This window comes from Cheilinus undulatus, linkage group 23 (genome assembly GCF_018320785.1).
Source record: "Cheilinus undulatus linkage group 23, ASM1832078v1, whole genome shotgun sequence".
In the NCBI taxonomy this organism is placed as follows: domain Eukaryota; kingdom Metazoa; phylum Chordata; class Actinopteri; order Labriformes; family Labridae; genus Cheilinus; species Cheilinus undulatus.
This window is the reverse complement of record NC_054887.1, coordinates 8,145,120-8,161,223: the sequence shown is the minus strand read 5'-3', so window position 1 is coordinate 8,161,223 and position 16,104 is coordinate 8,145,120. Positions and strand designations below refer to the sequence as shown.

The 16,104-nt window shown below is 39.0% G+C and overlaps 1 protein-coding gene across 1 annotated transcript; it reads right to left on the bottom strand.

Moving 5' to 3' along the window:
• Positions 1 to 7,074: 7,074 nt before the first annotated feature.
• Positions 7,075 to 14,561, bottom strand: phyh (phytanoyl-CoA 2-hydroxylase). The gene is made up of 9 exons (XM_041781304.1): positions 14,406 to 14,561; positions 13,854 to 13,909; positions 13,208 to 13,318; positions 12,706 to 12,874; positions 12,065 to 12,146; positions 11,567 to 11,748; positions 11,328 to 11,477; positions 11,023 to 11,154; positions 7,075 to 8,218 (listed from the first exon to the last, which is right to left on the bottom strand). The coding sequence occupies exons 1-9, from the start codon at positions 14,469 to 14,471 to the stop codon at positions 8,165 to 8,167; spliced, it is 1,002 nt and encodes a 333-aa protein (XP_041637238.1). The 5' UTR covers positions 14,472 to 14,561; the 3' UTR covers positions 7,075 to 8,164.
• Positions 14,562 to 16,104: the final 1,543 nt, after the last annotated feature.

Genomic DNA, 16,104 nt, shown 5'->3' with positions numbered 1-16,104 from the left:
ATTTTGTCCATATGGAAAACAATCATTAAAGACATGTCAACATGAATTGGTGGCTTTAGATGGAAGTGTCAGCATCCAAGACATAGACATCATTTATAGTGAGGTTTCATGCAGCCGTTGGACTAATAAAGTTCTATTTAGTCTTAATTAATGCATTTCCGATGGCATTGTTCTCTCCTTAAGGTTACAAACTGTTTAAGAGTATCATCCAGTTATCATTATACATATTCTCCTCACATAACCCCCAGTAGAGTCATGTGAGTAGAGTCATGTTGGCCTCCGCCTGGGTTGCCCCACATCAACGATACTGGTTTTGATTTTCATTGCCAGGATCTGAAGACACAGCTGGTGTCTCCAGTTTGGCGACCTCAGGACTGTATCTCGACTTTTTGCAGATGATGTGGCTCTGTTGGTTTCTGCAGATGATGATCTCCGGCAGGCACTGGGCTGGTTTGCAGCTGAGTTCAAAGTGCCTGGGACGTGAGTCAGCACCTTCAAGACCGAGGCCACGAGTCTCTGCCAGGAAACAGTGGATCGCTATGATATATAATTGAATCCAGGTGTTTCAATCAGACCCGTTTCACACAGGTGCATAAAATCAAGCACCTAGCCATGCAGTCTCCATTTGCAAACATTTGTGATACTAAATGGGTAGTTCTGAAGAACTCACTGACCTCTAGCATGGTTCTGTGATGGATGCCACCTTTGCAATAAAATAGTTGGTGAAATTCCTTCCCTTCTGGATATTTCACTGTCAACTGTAAGTGATATTATTAGGAAGTGGAAGCGTTTAGGAACAACAGCAGCTAAGCCACAAAGCAGAAGACCACGTAAAATAACAGAGCAGAGTCAATAACTGCTAAGGTGCATGGCGCATCAAAGTCGCAAAGTTGCATGCAAGCCTCACATCACTTAGTCCAATGCCAAGCATCAGATGGAGCACACTGACACTGGACTGTAGAGTAGTGATGAATTTGTCTTCTCTGTTTGGCAGTAAGATGGGCAAGTCTGGGTTTGGAGAATCTTACCTGCCAACTGTGAATTTTGGTGGATGAGGGATAATGCTATGGGGCTGTTTTTCAGACCCCTTATCTCCAGTGAAGGCCAGTCTCAATGCTTCAGCATACAAAGACATTTCACACAATACTGTGCTCCCAACTTTGTTTGCAACCGTTTGAGAAAGGCCCTTTTCTATTCCAGCATGACTGAGCCTCAGTGCATAAAAAGGGCTATAAAGATATGGGTTAATGAGTTTGATGTGGAGGAACTTGACTGACCTGCACAGAGCCCTGACCTCAACCCCAGTGAACACCTTTGAGATGAACTGGAATGGAGATTGCGTGCCAGGTCTTCTGGTCCAGCATCAGTGCCTGACCTCATGAATGCTCTACAGAATAAAAGGGCACAAATTCCCACAGAAATGCTTCAAAATCTTGTGGGACTTCCAAGAAGAGTAGAGGCTGTTATAGCTGCAAAATGGGGGCCAACTCCATATTAAAGTACATGTATTTGAATAGCAGGTCATTACAGTCCCTGTTGGTGTAATGGTCAGGCGGCCAAATACTTTTTTCTATATAGTGTAATACTGCCAGGGATGTGGAGGCTTAAAAATGGGAAGAGCTTTGGAAACAGGCTAACCTGCTGCTTTGGTGACTCCTGGAAGGGTTTGAGTATTTACCCCAGCAGAGGGGTGCAAGGTTGTTCTTCTAGCGTTAACACTGATTTCTTTGGCTGGTATGTTCAGATTGTGGATCATACCCTATCATGTACATCAAAATGAAGTGACGAGAATGAAGAAACTGCTCTGACTATAACCTGAACAGGAAACAGAGATTCACCCTTAGTGTATGGGGATAAGGTTCATACAGATTTCCACATGTATTGTGTTTTTGTGTGTTTTGTTTGCCACATTTAAGTTTGCTGGCCAAAGATCACTGAATTTGAGGGGCATTAAATAATGAATATAGGTCAGTTTGCTTTAAAAGATTGCTTTCCAAAGTTCAAAGATAAGGCTATTTATTACACAAAGTAACTTAAGTTGAAATGGTAAATGGACTTGAGCTTGTACAGCACTTCCTTGGTTGGCTGACTACTCAAAGCATTTCTAATATGATGGGCAATGAACAGCAGAGAGCTTTATAATGCACAGATTGGCTAATAGACTCACAAATCACAATTAGTGAAATGGGGATCACCTGAATGCAGTGAATGTGTCTCAAGTGATTGCAGTATAAAGATGACTGTGTTTGGAAGGTCCAGCCACTTGGTGATCAGTATTACTGGCTACCATTACACCGTGAAGACAAAAGAACACTCCAAGCATCTCAGAGAAAAGTTTATTGCAAAGTATACATCAGGAGTAACCTTGCAAAGCAGAAGTATACGCCAGTTTCCGTGTTTCTCACTGGCGAATCCATCTTGCAAAGCTCCCGTCTGAACCGTTTGGGCCTGGTTAGAAAGTGACAGGACCAATCAGTGACGAGGGGCAGTACTTTTGGGTGCGGTGGAGTCGTGATGTAAGCAAGCAACGGCAAGATGCTGGTGCAATTATGGCAGAAGACATTAGCGTGGATGCTGCTAAAGCGTAACCTGACATGCCAGATGGATTTGTTTCACACATCCATAATAGGAAATGTTTGAGAAAAGGCAGAGGCTTTGAAAATAACTTGGATCGTGATTGGGTGAACATTCTGTTTGTCACATTGGGCCAATCAGGCTTGTCAGGTTACGTCAGGCGATGGATACAAAAAAGTTCCAAGGCGTTGAACATCCCCCAGAATTCATTTACATCCATCACAAAGAAATGGAAGGAAAATGGCATGCTGAGATCAGGCTGTCCTAACAAAATGGGTGACTGTGCAAGAAAGAGATTAGTGAGAGAGGCCACCAAGACACCTATGATTACTCTGATGGAGTTACAAGCTTCAGCAGCTGAGATGGGAGAGACTCTGCAACAATTGTTGCCCAGGCTCTTCACCACTCAAAGCTGGTTTTCTCTGTTGAAGAAAAACTCATTTTAAATCTGGACTAGAGTTCACCAAAAGGCATGTAGGAGCCTCCATGGTCAAGTGGAGGAAAGTTCTTTGGTCTTCTGAGATCAAAATGGAGCTTCTTGGCCATCAGACAGGATGCCAAAACACTGCACATCACCACAAACACACCCTCTGTGAAGCACAGTGGTGGCAGCATCATGCTGTAGGGATACTTCAAAGCAGATATAGGAAAATCCTGGGGGACAATTTTATTCAGTCTGCAAGAAAACTACAGCTTGGGAAAGATCTCAGGCAATGACCTGCAGCGTACAGCAAAAGCCCCAGAGAAATGGTTTAAAGAAAACAAGCTGGGCAACAAACCCTTACCTACAAGTTGAGACACAACCAACTCTACCACTGACCCATAGCCACCCTACACATCAACCCGATGCCCCAGCAGCATAAATACACCTCATCGTAGAGTATACGTACACATAGCAGTGGTATACAGTTGTCAGGAATTTGCAGGTCTATACCTGTATGACTACAGGTATCAATGCAATGTCGATGTTACTGAAACACTATTAATAAGAGAATTTAACAGACATGCTCAGCTCTGAAATTATTTTTATGCCTTTTGTTGCCTTTCATTACACTCTTTTGTGCATTGTTCCCTTCCTGAATTAACGGTGTATATTTCCCTCGCAGGCAGAATGTATGCAGGTGTTAACATCTTACTGCAGTGTTAGACCCTCTCATTATCATTCCAGATATGAGTGAACACACTATTTAGTATACAAACCTGATTGCACTAACTTGTGGTGGTAAACTTGCTCTGGATTATTATTTTTTTTCTTTTATTGTGTCCGATGCAGAGAAATGTGTTTGAGTTTCCGTCGTAGGAAACTGGGCAGAGTCGACAGCTGCTCCACTCAGAAAATGGACAACAGATCTGGAGTCTGGGAAACATTTGGCAGCAAATGAGGCTGTAGTTAGACCTCAGTGAAGGAGCTATTTGATGTGTGTTTGTGGAAATGTGCGTGGTCAAAGAGCTATGCTATGTGGGTGTACATATGCAAATATGCAAAGAATTTTACTCTGTGATTCATTATGTCTGCTTTATGTGTTTCCCTTTGTGCATTTATATTTTGTCTTTCTTCTGCATGTGAATGAATTTCCTGTATCTCTGAATGAAACTGAGCTGAGAGCGTCCCTCTGGATTTGAACAAAGCCCTTGTTCTTTCAAATGTGCTGGATAAGGTGTTTTTTGTGGAACAGGGACAAAATATCCAAGACCTCTGAGACCAACATCTGACCAAATGTTATTCAGAGTCCATCAACTTCCTCTGATGCACCTCAACAAGTTACAAATACTGACACTGTACTGGAGAGAAATTAACCTTTGAGTCTTTGAATGCAACTTGGGATAGTGTCGTCCAGTTCCAACTTTGGCTTCCCCCATTGCACTCTCTTCTCAAGCAGTTTGTTAACCAGAAAATAACTATGGGTTCAAATAAGGGTCATATTCATTTTTAGCAACTAAACTCCTTTTCTGCACAGTTATGGTTTGCACATGTGCAAAAAGTAGTAGTGCTTGACATTTAACGACACTCTCACTGACCTATCTGCATGACTCTTATCTACCTTATCTGTAATAGGTATTTTTTAATTGAGCTCCATTTTGACACTAATTTTAGAGTTTTTTCAAGAATAACTTTAATCAGCGAGCTGGTGCACTGATTATCCAAATATTTCCCATTCTGATGCAGTGTTTCTGATAAATCCATCTTGTATGCAAGCAGAGAATGCCTGCAAGAAGCAATGAAGGACTTTCAAGAGCAAATCTAGATTTCCATTATTAAACTTAGCACAAAAAGTAAGTAATTTGTGTTTGGTAAATCACTGTGGAAAGTCTGTTTATTTCCCTTTTAAATGGTGCCACATTTGTAAGGAACATGCATTTATGGGATGAGCAGCAGAGCTGAGTATGTGGGTTGCATCCATGAAAAATTTGCCCAATCTTCTCTGCCAATGCCCAACAGCTTATTCTTCCAGTGACTCTTGTTTGTTGGATTGTATGGCAAATAATTTTTTTTTAATAACTTAAATTTTTATTAATTTTGTCACAACATATTAGACAGTATTATGTAGGAAAAAGATCTTACTGTTTTACAAGTCAGTAAAGAAGAAAAAGAAAAGGTAGCAAGCTGACAAACAGGTCAGAAGAAAAAGGTTGAACAGCCACGGTTGCATGTGTCCATTATCTTTAAGGGGAGCATACAGCATCTTCCAGTTAATGTCAGTTCATGAGTTCCTCACAGTGATTCATAAATTGTCCATTTCCTCCATTTGCTTTTAAAGACAGATTCTTTCACTTGTAAATGATAAGTGTATACTTCTCTTACAATCTCTAACCAATGTTGTACAGTAGGTGGTTCAGATTTGTACCAATTTCTTGTTATTGCCTTCTTACTTGTTACCAATAATATCTTCGTTAAATATTTATCATTATCAGTCACATAAGTGTTTATATCTCCAAGGTACATTACTTTGCATTCATTCATATCCCAGAACATTTTTAATTATGTTATGTACATCCTCCCAATATGAACATAATTTCTGACAGGCCCAAAAGATGTGTGTATGATTTGCCCCTTTATCTCCACATGACTGCCTGCATGTTAGTTGTGAACCAGTTTGTTTACTTTTAATTTTGGGTGTAATGAAGTAGCGCGCTAAATTTTTCCACCCAAACTCTCTCCATAAAAGTTCATTTATTTAACAAACAGGAGCCCAATAGTGTGTGGAAGAACCATACATAGCCACAACAGCCTGGCTCTTCCTCCTCATGCTGGTCACCAGCCTGGTCACACACTGCTGTGGGATGGCATCCCATTCTTCAACCAGCATTTGCTGCAAGTCAGCCAATGTGGTTGTGTTGGTCACTCTGGCACGAACAGTACACCCAAGCTGATCCCACAAGTGTTTGATGGGGTTGAGGTCAGGACTGCTGGCAGGCAATTCCATCCTTTCCACTCCCAAATTCTGGAGGTAGTCTCTGATTAACCACGCTCTGTGGGGGCGAGCGTTGTCATCATGGAGGATAGAGTTCCATCCCAGACTTTGACCGTATGGGATTGCCACCTGTTGCAGAATCTCATCTTGATATCTCTCTATATTGAGATTTCCTCCAATGATGACAAGCCTCGTTTTCCAAGTGAGGGAGACGGTGCCCCACACCATCACATGGTCTCCACCAACAGATGGTACTGTTTCAGTGCAGCAATCAGCATAGTGTTACTCCACACATTGACCCTAAGCTCCAACTGCCATGAACAGAATCTGAACTGCATCACTGAACATAACAGGCACAATTGTGTCAGAATCTTGGGATACCAGAAACTCAACAAAAGAGTCGAGAGCGACAGCAAAATACACTGACTTTAGCAGAAAGGTTTGGCAAATTTGGCAAACCCACATACTCAGCTCTGCTGCTCATCCCACAAATGCATGTTCCTTACCAATGTGGCACCATTTAAAAGGGAAATAAACAGACTTTCCGCATTCTAAAATTTAGGTTTAGTTCATTGGTTCCCAACCTGGGGTCTGGGGCCCACCAGGGGAGGTGCCAAAGATCTAAAGGGGGAGGGGGTTTGTCTGTACTGAAGCTACCAAAATTAGATTTGCAAGTACTGACTATAACCATGATAAAGCAGTTAAGTAGTTTATACAAGGGTCTTTTGATAAGAATGGCATGGGTTTTATCAGTGAAACATTTAAAATCTGTTGATTTTTGGTGGCAGTGTGTCATTTCATTTCATTCTTTTTCAATCACGTCCCACACATTAACCCAGTGTACCAACTTTTTTGAAGTTAGGGTTAATATATAAAAATAAAGGGTATTACTGTAATGATCATTAATTGGCTTATTTAATTGACTATTTATTTCAACACACAGTCTGATTATTTCATGATTTTTATAAGTATCTTATTGTCCATAGACAGATATCTCATGATCTTAAAGTTCTTAACACTGCAGCTAATCACAGATCAAGGTGAGCGGGTATGTTGTAGTGTTACAGACAATCACAGCAAAAAATCATCATGGCATATTACTTTTTATTATTTTTATCAGTGTTAGATAAACATTGCATTCATCACAGTGGTATTCTAGAGAATAACAAACATCCATTCATTCCTCATCAAAACACCAACAGAAATTAACACGCTGATAAAATTATAAGGCAGTAGTGGGTTAAGGCCTCTGTTAGTGTCAATTAACAAGAGATACAATCAAATCTGATTGTTCACTAGATCATTCACGTGTATTGCTTTCATTATTCTCTCTCACATGCTCTGCACCTCTCACAAACACAAACTCTTACTTTTCTCAATCAAAATTTCATTACATGTATGCTTCTCTACTTTTGGAATTAACAGGGATGCACTGATTCACCACGTCTTTCCAGACCAAGAACAAGAACTCACTTTGTGTACTCACCAATAATAGAGTACTAATATAAATCCTTAATAATACCATTACAGTGCCTAATTTACAGTATGCTCTACCTTGATTATTTTGTCAAAATACTGTAATGCAGACATTGCTTCAACTTGCCTCCCCACTCAAATAATAAGAGGGTACAATCATGCTGTAAAATGTTAGAGTACAGCCTCTGCAAGTACTAATGCTTGGTATCGGCAGTTACACCCTCTACTGGTATCGGTGCATCCCTAGAAATCTTCACCCTTTTCCTGGTCTTTTTCATTTCTCAGATTGCTAGACATTTCAGGATAAATCCCTGATATTCCATCATATTTACTGTAAGTGCTAGTATGGAGGAATACTGAATGTAAGGTACTTTACTCTCCTAATGTCTGCTGCCTTCTACTAAAGTCACTGACATTTTCTAATAACCGTTATTTCCTGATTTATAGACAACATGCTCTAAACTACATTTTAGATATGTTACAGTGAGTCTGGCAACTTTATCTAAAATGTACAGTAATTGACTATAAATTACTAAAAGATTACTTATTGTATGAAAGGACAATCAAACAAGCCCTTTTTGTCTTTAACATGACTGCTTTCTCTGCTGTTCCCTGTTTATCACCATATTAATCCATTTTCCACTGAGGGACTTGTCCTTCTGATGTAGCTGGCTCCTTTTAGTCTTAGACCTGTTGTCTCTTCACAGTGACGTTCTCTCTCCTTGCACCAGGCGGCCTCTGAAAGCCCAGGTATCCTAAAGCGGACAAAATTAAAGCGCAAGTTCAACAAGTACAAAATTTAAGAACAAAATCTGTCAAGCATCCCAGACTTTCTTTCTATCTTTACCTTGTTGAATGATTAATATTCGGATTTTCTCAGTAATTAAGCTGCAATGCCCTGAGCAACTTTGAACCCAAGAGATTGATGCAGCATTATCGACTCATCTGTCATTGTTTTCTCACTTGCAGTATTAGCTATCATCCCTGAGCTCTGCCTCACGGGTAAAATTACTGCCTACATTTATCTGGAAGCTATATTACATTTAACTGAATACACAGTAAACATGAATTAATCAGACATGCTTGCTGAGCTCAGTTTCAACATGCAACAACAGACATGCTCCAGTCTTTCTATTCTGATCGGCTCCACACATCCAGCTTGCTTTACAGCGACTAATCTCTGACTAAATGTAGCGCATGACACAGTACAGTAATAATGAGGGTTTTTGTTGTTCTCCTTACAGATCTATTGCTTGCAAACAATAACAAGGCTGCAATTTGATATTGTAATGCAACCTGACTGGAGGAATTACATGGTGCTGTAATATGACTATTTCAATAATAGCTGTTATGCTTATTGTGATCTTAACGTTGAATATCTATTTAGATGTTTTGGGGCATCAATGGTGTAGTTAGAAGTCTATTTAAAGGACACCATTCTCCAAGTGCCATTTACTGGGGCTGGTATTGTTAAAGCCTAAAGCTGCTGTGATCCTATGGATCACTGCAAATCTATCCTTGAATTATGGAGATGCATGCTACACAGACTAATACAACATTTTAACGGCTACCTAGCTCATAAACATGGGATTATACTCAATAGAATGCTAATATCTGGCTCTGTTCCTAATCCTTTGAGGGTTGAGTTCTTATCTCTGAGCTTTTGTTGCTTTAAGCTTTAAAGAGTGTAATAGAAAACGGAAACCAAATCAGAACGTAAACACAGAGCATCACTCCAGATAGGGATTTAAATTTTTGAATGGCTGTGAGTTGCACAAACAGCACTACCGTTCTAGTCTCATTCAGGACTGTTTTAACACTGTTTTAAGTCTCTCCTCCACCGACCTGTTCAGACTCAGGATGATTACAGAAAAGGTTTTATCAAGCTATGGCTACAGTTGGAATAGGCCATTTATCTGGACTACTGTTCTTATCCCAGTAAACAAGGTATGGCTATTAAATAATGAGACTGCACTTATGAGGATAAAACCTTAAGGTTCACAGTCACACCAATTGGTGCACTGAATTTGGTCAAATCAAAAGTATTCCAAGAGAAACAGACGTTGTGAGTAGTGTGATTTAGCTGAAGTGGAAAGTGAGTCACAAATTTCTTCTTGCATGAATAAAATATGATCTAAGACAGTCAGTGCGTCATGAAAAGACCTGTCAAACGCTGAAATACTGCAGGAGATTGATGAGCAAAAACTGGTGTGGCTGGTTAAACTTCATGTGTTTAAACTTGCTTAATTTGTCACTAACACCTGGAAAAGAAGACAAGATGGTCAGATTTGTTTTAGTTTGTCTCTATTCTCCTGGGTTGGTTAAACTCCTGGTGTTACTTAAGCCTATAAGGGATAGGCATATGATTGTATGATGATGACGCAATAACAGAAGAGAAACTTCAAACTTCACACTATATTATATGATAAACTATATTTATTATTTAGTCTATAACATGCCTGTTGAGTCCACTTTTCCTAAAATGCAGGGTTCCTTTAAAGCAGTGATTCTCAATGTGTGGTTCTTTTGTAATGATTTGTGGCTCTTTTATGTCATAATTTGAAATATTATCCCCCAGAAAACCTTAAAAAGGGAAATTTTGACCTCAGAAATTATCCATTGCAAGTCATGTAAATAAGTTTCCCACAATTATACAGCTGGCTTTGATTGCCAACCCTTCTATTCTGTCTGTAGATATCCATTGCCCTTATTTGCATTTTTTGCCCATTTTTTCATTTTTTGCTACTTTTAATTCACTTTTACTACTATAAGCCCATTTTTGCCACTTCTTCTTGCCCTTTCTTGCCACTGTTATCCAGGTTTTGCCCCTTTTTTCCCAGTTTTTAACTCTTTTATCCTGCTTTTTGCTATTTTTGTGACTTTTCACTCATTTATGCTACCTTTTGCCTTTAAATGCCACTTTTTACTCAATTTTTGCAACCCTTTGCTGCTTTTTGCCCATTTTAGTCGCTTTTCCTTTTTTGTCATGATTTTGCAACTTTTTGACAATATTTGTCACTTGTGACTTATTTTTGTGGCACTTCTCACCTAAATTTCTGCCCTTTTTTTGCCACCTTTTCTCCCCATTTTTTTCACTTTTGACCAAGTTTTTGGCATTTTTTTTGCTGCCTTTTGACCATTTTGCCCCCTTTAACTTATTTTTACTGCCACTTTTCACCACTTAGACTGTGGCTCTTGTAAAGATATTTGGCTGTTTGGTTGAGCAGGGTTGAGTAACGCTGCTTTAAAGAGTGCTATATTTCTGTCAAACATCAATATTTGGCAGCTGTTATTAGACATCTCTACATCCATATTTTATCCCACCCACATTTATAATGATCGACAAATCTATAGAGCACTAGTTCACTCAAATAATCCACAGGTTGTCCCTAATTCTCTTTTACCTGTTGATGTTTAGTCTGACTGAAATCTCGTGTAAGAAGTTTAAAATGCAAAATTCTGAGGTAATAAAAAAAAAACTCAAACACTTTCCAGCCTCTAGTGTATATCTGTGTTATGTGTTAAAGAAAATACATATAATGTAATGTAATTCTCTTACCTCAAAGCTAATTTCACCCATGTTATACTTCTTGGCTGCGATCTCTTGCACCTCTTTCTCAATGTTCTCTTGTGTCGTTCCCTTCACATCAATGTAGTAGCAGTCAGCGCTGGCATAGTGGCAGGAGATGGCCTGAAAACACATCCATTCATTCACTATAGTTAAAGCTTATATATGAGATTATTATAATACTCATTTTAATTAGCTCATTAGTTGTTATGTTTTCCATTTTGTAACACAAAATAAGAACATGAAAAATTAGATACTGGTTTAGTATACCAGGTGTATTATGGGTAGTGTAGTACCTTACGGAAGCCCTGTGTCTGGTTCATGCCAGAGCCGTGGATCAACAGCGGATGGAAGAAGACGGTGTCACCTTTCTCCATCTCCAGGTGAACCCTCAGATGCTGTGGGTCATACCCACGCACTCCATGGTACATCTTGTTTACACCACCCTAGGGCAGAGGACGGTAAAATGTAGGGTTATTCTTTTGGCAAACAAAGCAGATTGATTTTTCATTTATGGATGCATATGTGTTCCTACCTCCCACTCAGGGTAGTCGTGCTCCTGCAGGGTGCCGGTGTGGGTTCCAGGCAGGACGACCAGGCAGCCGTTCTGCCTGTTTACTCTCTCCATCGCTGTCCAAGCGCAGACGATCCTGTCAGCCGGGCGGAACGGGAAGTAATGCAGGTCCTGATGCATGGGGTGACGAGACGTCTTCTTACCTGAAACAACAGGAAACACAAGAGACTATACAAATTCAGTTCTTATGTGGGAGCTAGCTTATTTTGTGTCAGTTTTAATACAAATAGGATATCCAATATTAAGATACTCCTTGTTTTATTCATCTGTCTCAGCGTAGAATTAGCAAATACACACAGTAATGTTTCTACTCTTGTTGCTCAAAATGCAGCTTTCATTACCAGTAAACACATGCAAAATGTCTTTTGTAATTTCCTTTTTCTTAAGCATTTTAAAGTTGATTTTTTTCAGCTTTTACACCCAAATTTGCAAAGTAATAGTGTCGACATCCCACTGTACCTGCATCTGGAGGCTTGTTGATCAGCATTGTGTGCATGGCCATAATGTTGGGTCCAGTGAAGCACCCCACATACTTCAGAATCTGACACAGAAAGTTTAATGCATTAGTACAAAATATTAATGAAATATTGTAAAGTTTGTTGGCATGAGCTGCTAAAGTGACTGGTTTAGTATATTCTATTTTAGTACACTGTAATGCAGTGGTTCTCAACAAGTGGGCTGCAAAGGTCTTTCTAGAGGGTCACGAATGGGTGCCGGGAAAAAAACCTGGCAAAAAATCTTTAAAAGTGTGTGGACATACTGTACATCATGACATTTTTATTAGGTTTTTGCAAAAACGTTTCCCTTTTTTAAGGTTTTCTGGGGGAATAATATTTTCAATGAAGACATAAAAGAGCCACAAGTAATCACAAAAGAGCCACATGTGGCTCCAGAGCTAGCTCCAAGCTAGCTTGAGTATCACTGGTTTAAATGTTTTTTTTTTTGATAGTATTGCTGGAGGGCACCAAAGCAGCTTTTAAAACTGCTTATAAATGTCCAGTCATTCAAAAATAATACCCAGTATTTGAAATTGCTCTTTGTTAATTGAAAGAAGTTCAGGAAAAGTTTTAAGCCAGCATGTTGTTAATGCTGCGGCTTACCTCTGGTAAGGCACAGTACCGGAACAGTTCAGGATCCTCCTGGAAGTCCTGGAGCTTGGAGACTGCTTTCTGATCTGGAACAAATTCTGACTTAACAATCGCCACATCCCTCATTACCAGCAGACCTGGAACTTTAACTTCCTGTCGGGAGATTCGTTCAAACTCCTTCCTGTTGAACACAAACCCCAAAGAGCACACACTCAGAAACTACAGCTCTCTGAAGAGTTACCTTTATAAATCTGTTAGCATTGAACTATTTTCATATGCATATTTTTTTTTACAGAAATACACAAAAGGATAGCAGTGTGCTTGGAAGAATTTCATGTTCAGTTTTAATTTCAGTTATAAAAAATGCTTATCTTCTAAAGCATTTATCTAAAGTTTTATTCCACAAGTTTTAATGTTCATTAACAGCTGTATTAAGAGTGATGTAAGTTTAAATAAAGATGTCTAAAAAGATTATTTCTTTCACATATCAGTAGTTAGAGTTTCTGTCCCTTACTTGAACCTCTCGATGTCCTCTTCAGACACCAGATTCCTGATAAGGATGAAGCCATTTTTCTCATAGGCCAGTCGCTGCTCTGGGGTCAGCAGGTCATTATCAACAGTATATCTAAAAAAAGAGAGAGGGGATAAAGCACAATCTCATCATTGAAGGTCAGATATTTTGATGTTAATCCACAGTGGATGTACTGGAATTTAACCATAGTTAGCATACATATGAATGGTGCATTAAAGTTGTCCAGCTGCTAGCTCAGAGAAAAAAAGTTATTATTATTACACATCATGATAGCAAACTGGACAGGTGACAGTTATCTAAATGAACCTTTGGTCTTTTAAACAGCACAGCAAAATGCTGCCTTTAACAGGAACCATGAAAGATGCCTAAAATTACTTTAACTAGGACTTCTCCTCTGCATGAATGGGACTCAGAGCATCAGCTTTAATGCCAAAGATCAACATATACTGGAGCCGGATAGTAGCTCACTGCAGACGTGATGGAGGTCAGCTGTGGTGAAAGTGTGCCAGAGGTGAAAGATAATATTGATTGTATAATTGTGGACTGAAACCCCTACAGCCTGAGGCAACTGTTGATCCTGCTGAATGCTGAGTTGGATTACGCTCAAACAAAGCAGTTGTGGCATTACCTTAGTCTCTGTGGTTGACTGTAGGTGACGGTTTGAGCAGAAGTTGGTGCACCTGCCTGAATGAAAGCAGTCAAGGAAAAGACAAGGTATGCACAGTATGTGGAAATAAAAAGCATTAAAAGGGCATTTAATAGCTGTAATATCGCGTTAGCAATATATTCACAGCACAGGCTGATCGGCATTAAATACATTCAAATAGCTACGAGATAATTTTGCTATTGTCATCATAAGTTTGTAACGGCTAAACTTCCCATAAACAAGGTATCTCACAGAAAACATGGCGGCGTTAGCCCCAGCTCAAAATAACGGTGTTTACCTTATTACCAATGAATTAAAAGCACACAAACTGGCTTTAATGAAATATTTAACAACGTTATCAAGAAGTCAATTATTACTGAGGCTCTTCTTATTTCCTTGGAGCCTGCCGTGCACCGCGAGACCCCGGCCTAACCCACCCGAGTGATCCGTCGCTCGGTGCGCAGCAGTGGGCTAGCAGAACAGCCCGTTCCGCTACGCAGAGCCCACATGATAGACCATAAAAACAAAGGATACGATCGCATCCGATGATCGATCGAGGTGATTGATCAGCAGTCGGAGTCTTTCCGCGGCCCGAGACATGTTCCAGTCTGGTTGTGTCCAGAAGTGATCCCAGGAAGGACGGTAGGCTACATAAGGAGGGTTTGACTAGAGCAAAGTGCACAACAACACCCACAAGGACTGACAAATACAGTACAGCCTATGAATGCAGGTCAACGGGAGACAGTTTCTGCCTGTAAGGGATAAGAAAGTATATGAAAGCTTCCGTCATGAGATAAAATTAAAAAATTATGTACCTAAAGTCAGGTTATGCGATTTAAAAAACATCAAAATAATGAGACGAAAATGAGGTTTTAAGACTTAAAGTTATAATTATTACTTGAACTCACGTAATTATGTGATTAAAATGCATTGTTATGAAACACAAAGCCTAAACTATGGGTCACAGTAAGCTCAAGTTTTAAATAAAAAAAAAGCGTTTTTTTTTATTTTAAACTTTAAAACGATGAGATGGAGAATCTATTGTTATGAGAGTCACGATTATGACATAAAAATGTCATATTAAGGCCTTGTAACTAATAATTAGAAATTATTATGTAATTCTCAAATGGAAGAAGTCTGGCACAACCAGTGTGGCTAGATGGAAGCATCTTCTCTGTGCAAAACACATGAAAGCCCACTTGGAGTTTGCAAAAATACCGCATGTGAGCAGTTATGTGACATGACCGCAAGTTATAAAATTAAGCAGGATAGAGTATGCTTAAAGGTGAGGGAAAAAATGTATACAGGAGAATACAAGAATTGGATAAAAAAAAAAAAATCCTCATAGTGCTTTAAGCCTTAAAATAGAAATTTATATTATCATTCTCCACTGTAACTGGATGGGAGCAAAGGAATAAGATACAATTAATTCTCCTGCTTTGACATAAAACAGTATGTGCAATTTTGCAACAAGGAGGGTTTATGAAAATATCCATAATCTATTATACTCTGAAAATGGATTTATCATATTTTATTCGAATAACAAGGTTTGATAAAACCATGGTGGTGGCTGCAAGTTTCATCCGGCAGATGGCGGCATATCACCAAAAAAAATAAGTTGTCTCTCATTTTCTGCCTTTTAAATCTTGCTTGAAGATGTCGTTGATAAAAAGAGACAACGCATTGTTTAAAGTATTATTTTCAATAAATGTTTTGAAATTTAGTTTTGGATAACATGGCCATTAGATGTTTAATATGAGTCATTTTCAAATCTTTGCCAAACATTAGATACTAAAATAACCTCGATTATGATGTCTTTTAAATGTTATGAATGAACGTCTTTTCTTTATTATTGTTGCACGTGGAAGCCTTTAAATGTATCTTTTTTTAACATTTTAAATGAATCTAGGAAGTTAACTATAATGCATGCCTAAGATGACTTTTCTGTTACAACAACAAAAAATCATAGAATTTCGATTGTAAAATCAAAAGTATGAATTTACACATAAATACAACCAATTGGTTATACGATATGAATGTTACAGTTTATTTTTATTTTGTTGCTCGCACATTTTCTGTTTTTACTTATCCGATACAGTTACCGGAAGCTGTATACATTCTTTTTTGGCTATTTTATTTTCATAATTCTGGTAGAGAAGGCTCGAGACGAAGAGAGGTCGCTTTTATTTTGAAGTTTTACCGGATGCCGTCTCAACCGTCACGATGTAAACCT

Excerpts from the sequence above, each read along its gene's own strand:
- phyh (XM_041781304.1), bottom strand. The coding sequence starts at position 14,471 with ATGTCTCGGGCCGCGGAAAGACTCCGACTGCTGATCAATCACCTCGAT. Across the intron at positions 12,875-13,207 it reads GAGGACATCGAGAGGTTCAA|GAAGGAGTTTGAACGAATCT; the intron begins GTAAGGGACAGA and ends TGTGTTCAACAG. Across the intron at positions 11,749-12,064 it reads CAACAAGCCTCCAGATGCAG|GTAAGAAGACGTCTCGTCAC; the intron begins GTACAGTGGGAT and ends CTGTTGTTTCAG.